We start from the raw sequence: 9,457 nt of genomic DNA, 5'->3' as shown, positions 1-9,457 counted from the left end.
ACACTCGTGGTATGGTGAGTGCGGCACGCGGTATGAAATCTGGAAATGTCGTCAGGGTGGGCACCTAGTGAGAAATAAAAATATTTTTTAGTTAAAAATGCCCTTAACAAAATGAATAAAAGCAAATAAAATATATTTTTTATTTATCCACAACGAGGAAGCTCTTGGCCTGTATCTCACCTGATGGTAAGTGACGATCAGGCCGAAGGTGGAAGCGAAATTGTGTACACATTAGTGAAAATTGACCATACATTATTTGTACCTACACTATTTTTTCAAACAAATACTCATAGAATATCTTGTCCACTTAAATTTTCTTCAAAATGTAATTACAATATCAAGTTCGTTCGTTCGTTTTAAATAGCCAAATGACGTCCACTGCTGGACAAAGGCCTCCCCCAAGGTTTTCCACAATGAACGGTTCGGCGCTGCCCGCATCCAGGCACCTCCCGCGACCTTTACCAGATCGTCGGTCCTCCTAGTACCAGGCCTGCCCACGCTACGTTACTACCAAGTAAGAACAAAAATTAATAAAATTTTACTGAAACTACTTGTAACAAAAATGATAATCTTACTTTGTCGTCCGGTATGACGAGTAAAGGCCCATGAATAGAACAATACTCGTAGACGAAATCGGCGCATTTTTCACAAACTACAAATAAACAAAAAGAAATAATAATTGATAATTTCGTGGCTATCACCTAAATTGTAACGTCGAGTAAACAAGCAAGTCTTTCTTCTTAATGTTTTACATAAATTTTATGTACTACACACACAGGAATCATTGCGTTGTTTTTTTTGGTACAGTCATTGACATGCATACTTACAGACATATTCATCAAGATTGGGTTCTTCTACTTCACTGTAGCTTATACGCGGTATACACCGCAAGCTACGGCGTTTCATGGTTCAAAATAATCAACAACAAGATGTTTTTCTAATCTTCACGTCTTCACATATTGAGAAAACTTTTTTACAACTTTCCCGCTAAAACAATATTTTTTCTATCAATACCACCGACCAATCAGAGCTACGCACATGGTGTACCAACATAAGGAAAGTAAATGTCAATTAGGGTAGTGCTGGTTGCGCTATTTTTCATCGTATCACAATCGTAATGTCTAAATTATCACCTATCCCATACAAAAACCATTCGAGAACAAACTTTAAATTAAAAAAAAAAAACAAGAAAATGGCGAAAAAGCTGTCAAACGATTGTTTGTTTGTAAAATGAATTCTGTAAATTGTAAACCCAGGCTTTAATTTATACAGTTTGTAATTTATTAGTAATACTTATCATATGAAAATGTATAGTAATACAAAAAAATACAAATTTTACATCAACCAAAACGTTTTAGATGAAGTCAATTCATATCTACTGAGATGTGCGATTTTAAGTGAATGTTTTGTATGAAAAGTTCAATAAAATGCGGTGCAGCGTTCAAAATTGCTCCAATGACACGAGGCGGAAGACAAAAACTAATGGACTCACGTTCCATGTGTAAGTAAAAAAAGTTTTCTACCAGATGTTATCAACAATCATTTCGAAGTCTGAAATCTTGTTATTTCGCGGGCAGCATTATAAAAACGTGACGTATCATACTAAAATAACTTACCTCGTATCCTGAGTTAGTTAAATAGCAGAGAAATAAAGACATAAAATTAGGAGAAACCATCCAAATATACCAAAACAAATGTTGTCAAGAAGGTTTCATGTCTTGTTGATTGTCTTATTAAATAAGTAAAATAAATAACTTTCTTCAGGTTCCCTCGCGAGCCACAGCTGCGTCATGCCTGGATCGAAGCCCTCGGCATGTCAGAGTGGGAGCCGAAAGACAGAAGCACTGTGTGCTCCGAACACTTTCGAAACAGCGACTTCTATGAGACCAAATGTGGGCTCCGGAGGATAAAGAACGGAGCTGTGCCAGTCCTGGGCCTTGTGAGTTTGTATCCATGATAAAATTGATTACATGTTTATTGTAAAGTTATAAATAGTGTTAAAATGTAAATTTGCAATGTCACAACAAACATTTTTATGTTTAGTGACATAAGAAATGTTAGATTTTATAGCCTAACTTGTAGGTACAGTAGTACACATTTAATAAGGCGCGTCGTGAATCTTCGGCCACGCAGACAAGGACAAAATTTTTCCGATTATGTTCCCCGTCGCACTTGCGCAAGCCCCGCCCATTTCATAATTACACTGCAGGCCAATTGTAACGGAATTACGGGGAATAAAAAATTTATCTTTTTGCCAAAAAAAGTTTAATAGAGTATTTAAATAAATAAATAGACTTCTTAAAAAACAAATTATAAATGTGTTTTTGCTACATACTTTGGGATCGATCGGAGCAATGTACGCGTCTATTATGTATTTATTTATTTACTAGCTTTTGCCCGCGGTTTCACCCGCGTGAGATTTAGTTTGTCATAGATCGTCATAAATTATAGCCTATATTATGTTATTCTGGGTTATAAACAATAATACTGTAAAGTTTCATCAAAATCCGTTCAATAGTTTTTGCGTGAAAGAGTAACAAACATCCAGACATCCAAACTTTCGTATTTATAATATTAGTAGGATTATTTTTGTGGGATGTATTTAATCCATAATTTAGAAATGTTAATAGTTGCATGCTACATATAATTGTAGCGAATTACGATAATGAACTTTATTTTATTTATCATAACATCTTTAATATACTGTACTCTACTAAATGGCAAATAAATATTTGAATTTCCGAATGTGAGAAGAGTGAATGCTGAATCTATTAATGAATTGTGAATGTGTAGATGTACGGAGATTGGAGGCTCACAAAAATAAAACACTTTTTTTGCCACTAAGTGTACTTTTGTCTGCAACGCGTCTACGCACTCTAGAGTATGGCGGCTGACTAACATGTGTCACAGCGCGCGCAAACATGACGCGGCGACGGACCAATACCGGCACAGGAAGAAGACGCGCCGTGCGTGGAGTATCCCGATTGGTCAATAGCATTTCCCGCGCTACTTAAATTCGTCTTCTGCGCAGGTACATCGGTGAGCCTTATTAATTGTGTACTACTGTAATTAAATTAAATAAATGAATAAAATGTTGGGGAATAGGCTCAGTCAATTCCCTCTATATTATACACCAAAATAATGTTTACTGAAATGTTTATAATTACCTATATACTGAAAAATTACATTTCTTGATATTTCTCCATACAAAATGACATTTTTGAATGGGTCAAAAACCTGCTATTATTTTGGTTAGGTCTTCATTTGTTTTCACTAATGTATTCATTGCCTAATGAGAATTATGTGAGATAATTATAAAAATTATAATTGAGTAATATTTCATTCCTTTTTACAGGGATCCGATGATTTGGATGCTCCTGCATCGTTACGAGTAAGTACCTTTAAGCTGGTATAGTCTGGTCTGTGAGCAAGCTTTAGATTCACATTTTTATTGAAACTTGATAATAATATACAAAGTTGATTGTTTTATGAAATTTCAATAATGATTTTTGATGTGCAATAACATATTCTTCTTAATTCCTATACTACTGGTATCCATTTGCCTAAGAAATAATACAAGAGAATAAAAAACTTAAAAAGTATTACACATTTTATTGTCTTTACCAATTTATTATAATTATCCTCAACAGGTGTGCAGAATTTGTTTATCCATGGGTGTGAAAATGTATGACATGTTTGATTACCAACTGGGCGAGATCTACCAACAACTGACTGACACTGAAGTAAGTATAATGAGTAATTTTTTTCATGAAATTTGACTTCATAAAATCTTCTTCATTTGTCCACTAAACTCTAAGCTCTACCATGTACGTACATGAATAAGGTATGATGGTGTAAATCAAAGTCCCCCAAACATAGGGTTACCATATTTTAGGATTTGTCCTGAGATTTCAGGATTTTTGGACTTTTCTCAGGATTGCGGCCGGATTTTGCAAATCTAAGGAAAATTTAGGATTTTAGAATTTCTATTGAAATAGGCAACATTGCCTACATTTTGAAGATCTCTTTAATAAAAAGTTAAACAAACTAAAAAAATCTCCCTAATTTAAGTAATTTTGCAGAATTAAAATCAACACTAATTTATCCCTTGTAATCTGTAGTGTATAAAAACAATAAAAATGCGACTTTTTAAAATTGCTCAATACGTTTTAGAGAAAATTCTCAAACTGCAACAAAATCTCAGGCTTTTTCAATGAAAATCAGGCCTTTTCTTCCCACTTTTGCTTTTTTCATTTTCACTCAATTAAACACCATTTTCACTCAATTAAACACCATCATAAGCCTCCAATTTTTCGTCGGCCGATAGTTTAAGTCGGGCAGTTGATCAGTATGGGCATGTATGGAAGTGCGCACATTACACCGATTTGGTATCGGCCGATTCTTCATACAAATTAGAATCGGGCCTAACTATCGGCCAACTTAAAATCGGTGGTCTGCGTCTAGGCTAAAACCACACACACACACACACTGACAAAATTTAGCGGTGATTAGCGGTGAGGTGCGCTGAATTTTGTCAGTGTGTGCGTGCGCGCCGCATACGTATTGGCGCGCTCACATACAAACCGCGCTCGGGCGTTTCTATGAAGATGACCTACTCATTTGTATTTACTCTGCTATAATTAACTTTAAAAAAAAAATAAATCCGACTTCAAATGCGTGAACACAAAAAAAAACTAAAAATTAAAAAAAGTTTTACCCTTGGGGGTGAAATATTTTCTTCAAATTCGCATGAAACCACCCTTTTGATAATACCTATTCAACAAAAAAATAATCGTTCAAATTGATTTATAATCGGCGGAGATATTGCGTATAAAAAAGTTCATCCCCAATTTTCCACCCTTGGGGGTTGTTTTTATTATTATTAAATTTAAATGGGACCACCCTTGAGGTATTACCTATACGCCGAAAAAAGATTTGTTCAAATCGGTTCATAATTGCCGGAGTTATCGCGTAACAAACATAGAAAAAAAAAACATACGGGTCGAATTGAGAACCTCCTCCTTTTTTGAAGTCGGTTGAAAACTTACTGATACTTCCATCTCTCTCTATCCCCAGTGGAGCGACAAAGACGAGCTGCCGCAGAAGCTATGCTGGGAGTGTGCGGCCAGACTGGCATCGTGTGCCAAGATGAGAAGCAGGGCTCTCAGGAGTCATAAGCTGATGATGGACGTGTTAAATTCCACATCCCCTGTAAGTATAATCGCTTTTAAGGTCATAAGCACACTTCATCATCATCATTTCAGCCACAGGACGTCCACTGCTGAACATAGGCCTCCCCCAATGATTTCCATAGTGACTGGTTGGTAGCGGCCTGCATCCAGCGCCTTCCTGCTACCTTTGTCAGGTCGTCGGCTTATGACTCGGAAACGTGGCCCCTCACTATAGGCCTTATACAGAAGCTCAAAGTTGCACAGCGTGCTATGGAGAGGGCTATGCTCGGTGTTTCTATACGAGATCGAATCAGAAATGAGGAGATCCGTAAACGAACTAAAGTCGCTGACATAGCCCGACGGATTAGCAAGCTGAAGTGGCAGTGGGCAGGGCACATAGTACGCAGAAGCACACTTATCAACTCGGAAAGGGACCGTCACCGTATCGCCATTCGCCTTTAAAATAAAACCAGGCCTGTTCATCTCCGCGAGTTTACATCGAAAACAAAACACGCACGATGGCCCACCTACAGGATACTATTCGACAAGGCCTCACATACCTGAGTACCGCCTATATTTGTTAAAAAATGTGGAAAGACGTTGTCGAAGCCTCTATGTCTAATATATAATACAGTGTGAGTCACGTTAAAGTGTACATATGAAAATAGATGAAACTAGACCTATTTTTATCGACAAAAAAGAGGTCAAATTTTTTTGAGATTTTTTTTTAATTTTTTATAGAATTTTTTTTCTTCCAATTACGTATTGTAAAGAAAACGTAATAACTTTTAAACTAAGCGGTATATCCTGATAAAATAAAAACAGTGATGATGCTAAATAACAGGCGATACTAAAAAAGTACATAAAATACACAAACATTGCCAACAAATAATAAAAAATGATACTTTTTGAAAAAAATCTGCTTAAAAATTCGTGTTTTTTTTGGTTATTTGATAAATTTCTCCAAAAAATGCCCCTATAACAGGTAGTTTTTATTGTTTTGTATTATTCTCTATCGTATTACCTTTGTAAAACCAAAAATTGCATGTCTCTATCCCTATCACAACATTTGCTATGATAGTTTGAACAAAGGCCTACCACAACATTATTCTCCTCTACAGGTAGGGACAATTTTAATTTAAACTAAAATGCTTATTTTACTTCGAAATCTTTTGTTTTTACTTGAAATCTAACTTGTCTTTATCAAAATTACAAATCTAGAGCCATTTTCAGTTTCGTTGTTAGCGAAGCGTTGAATGGCGCGCCCGGAGAGGCTTAGTTCAAACGATCATAGCAAATGTTGTGATAGGGATAGAGACATGGGATTTTTGGTTTTACAAAGGTAATACGATAGAAAATAATTCAAAGTAATAAAAACCACCTTTTATAGGGGCATTTTTTGGAGAAATTTATCAAATAACCAAAAACACACGAATTTTTGAGCAGATTTTTTTCATAAAGTATCGTTTTTTATTATTTGTTGGCGTTTTCTGAGTATTTTATGTATTTTTTTTAGTATCGTCTGTTATTTAGCATTATTACTGTTTTTATTTCATCAGGATATACCTCTTAGTTTAAAAGTTATTACGATTTCTTTACAATAAGTACATGAAAGGAAAAAAAATCTATAAAAAAATTAAAAAAAATCTCAAAAAATTTTTGACCACTTTTTTGTCGATAAAAATAGGTCTAGTTTCATCTATTTTCATATGTACACTTTAACGTGACTCACACTGTATAAGTCTAGCTACAGGTATTTTTCCGGAACTCTGGAAAATTGCTAAAATTGTACCAATACACAAGTCAGGAAACAGAATGGATGTATCAAACTACAGGCCAATTAGTATAATTAGCTATTTTGCAAAAATATTTGAAAGTTTAATTTATAAACATTTATATTTTCATTTAAAACCTATTATTAGTTGCAAACAGCATGGCTTTGTCAGTGGGCGATCAACTACCACAAATCTATTAACTTACATCCATGATCTCAATATGGCTTTTGATGGGCATTTGCAAGTGGATTCCGTTTACATTGACTTTGCCAAGGCCTTCGATAGGGTGGACCACTCCATTTTGATTTGTAAGGCACTCCACCTTGGAATTCATGGGGTACTCCTTCGATGGCTAATTTCTTACCTTTCTCGAAGAACTCAACTGGTGGCGGTACATGGCTTTGACTCAGTTCCATATGAATCTGCATCGGGAATACCACAGGGCTCCAATTTGGGGCCACTTTTGTTCATAATGTTCGTTAATGACCTGCTGGTGTCCATGGCGTGTAAATGTATTGCATATGCTGACGATATTAAAATATATCATGAAATAGCACGTATAGAAGACGCTATGTTCTTACAGGAGGATATTAATAGGATACACAGTTGGTGTCTAATTAATGGTATGTCTTTGAACGTCTCAAAGTGTTGTATTATTACTTTTACAAAAAAGAAATTTCCCATTCAATATTTATACACTATCAACAATGTTTTACTGAGTCGTCAAAGGTTAGTCAAAGATCTCGGCGTATGGTTGGATACGAAATTGAGTTACTCATTCCATTATGATAGCATCATTGAAAAAGTAAATAAGACCATTGGTTTCATACTCAGGACTACAAGGCATTTTCGAGGGTCAGCTAGTGTGTTATTGTTGTATTTTGCCCTTGTGAGAAGTGTTTTGGAGTATAATTCTATTATTTGGTGTCCCCAATACAATAACCACATTGATAGATTGGAGGCTGTCCAAAGGTGCTTCTTGCGATATTTGAGCTCCAGGCTAGGAATGAGGCGTAAGTTACCTACGTATGAAACAAGGCTTGAGTATTTTGGCTTAAGCACAAAGTTCCGGCGTTCGGTTCAGGATCTATCAATACTATACAAAATCTTAAATAATCGGTGGGATGCGGCGGATCTGTTAAGCCATCTGTCTTTTAAAATTAGTGGTAGTAGAAGAACATTACAACTGTTCTATATACATAACTGTACTAATAATGTAACATTCAATGATCCTCTGTTTCGGATGTGCAGAATTTATAATAAAAACGTAAAAAGCTTGGATATATTTCATCAAAGTTTATATTCATATCATAAGGTTATAAACAGCCTAACTTTGTAGCCTAGCATTGATGTGGGTAGGTGCATAATGATGATTAAATTGTAATATCTCTGCATCGATACCCCTTTCTTTTAATTGTATCTATTCTATGTAAACGTTGTGTGCAACATTTATAGGAATTCAATTTGAATGCAAAAAAACTAATGTTATTCTATAAAAATGTTTGAGATTGTATTCTGTTGTTGTACCTATAAATAAATAAATAAATAAATACGAGCGAACATTGACTCACGCACGCGTATTCTTGTGTATGATGGAAGAAAATAAAGAAAATGGTGTACTAAATACTGTGCAGTATTTAACTGCCTAAATAATAATAAAAACACAGAATGTACTTTTTTAAATTGCCTCAAGACACCGAGAGGTAAATAAGTAGTTAATATTATTCATGATAATTCATGCTAAATCATGTATTTCCTCCGCCATTTTCCGCAGTTTGGCACCTCACGTCACATCATTTTACCGAAGTCAGCCCTATAGCTTCGGCGCAGTGCCGATCACTGACGTTTGTCAACAAAATGGTGCTTGACTCTTGAGACAAGCTAAATTACACCATATTGTTAATGACATTGAGCATATTTTTTTTTAAATACCTTCGCGAAGTAAAACTTCTGTACGTAGTACTTATTATTATTCTGTGATAAAACTAAGTCTATTTCTGCAAGTAGGCTTTTAAAAAGTACTTTTACACGTCTGTGAGGGGTATCATCCACATTCTGTGAGGGGTATCATCAGGTCACCTAGTCTCCACATCGAGAGCGTAAATAATACTATTTTAAAACTGCTTTATTTCAAACTAAATTATGCTTTATTAGATTTTTACTTGTCACCTTTCAGCTTCATTTAATCATAACATGTTTTCTACACTAAGGCTGGGTTGCACCATCCTACTTTAACTTTGACAAACGTCAAAAATCTGTCAAACTCTATACAAAAAACACCGGTTATCGTCAAAGTTACGGTCGAAGTTAGGTGGTGCAACTCAGCCTTAATAAATACCAATCACTAAAACTAGAGTTATTATTATATAGCCCGACCAGGAACATAAAAACCTTCGCCATGTTGCGAAACTAATGATACTAATTTCTTTTAATGGCAACAGTAACTGAAAACTTCATTGACATGTCACCTTGCATGTCAGTCTATTGCTGTCAAAGTGTAAACAAACTTTA

General features: G+C 35.2%; 1 protein-coding gene across 1 annotated transcript in view; it reads left to right on the top strand.

The window, feature by feature from the left end:
• The first annotated feature begins 1,183 nt into the window (after positions 1–1,183).
• Positions 1,184–9,457, top strand: part of LOC135085141 (zinc finger protein 62 homolog) — a 29,858-nt gene continuing 21,584 nt past the window's right edge. Inside the window, exons 1-6 of the mRNA XM_063979897.1 lie at positions 1,184–1,271; positions 1,359–1,501; positions 1,765–1,939; positions 3,356–3,391; positions 3,651–3,743; positions 5,077–5,211. Coding sequence (XP_063835967.1) covers positions 1,428–1,501; positions 1,765–1,939; positions 3,356–3,391; positions 3,651–3,743; positions 5,077–5,211 — 513 coding nt within the window. The 5' untranslated portion in view covers positions 1,184–1,271; positions 1,359–1,427. The remainder of the gene's footprint in view (positions 1,272–1,358; positions 1,502–1,764; positions 1,940–3,355; positions 3,392–3,650; positions 3,744–5,076; positions 5,212–9,457) is intronic.

The sequence above is a fragment of the Ostrinia nubilalis genome, chromosome 28 (genome assembly GCF_963855985.1).
Source record: "Ostrinia nubilalis chromosome 28, ilOstNubi1.1, whole genome shotgun sequence".
Taxonomy (NCBI): domain Eukaryota; kingdom Metazoa; phylum Arthropoda; class Insecta; order Lepidoptera; family Crambidae; genus Ostrinia; species Ostrinia nubilalis.
The sequence above is the reverse complement of the archived record's forward strand: the minus strand, read 5'-3'. Positions and strand labels throughout refer to the sequence as shown.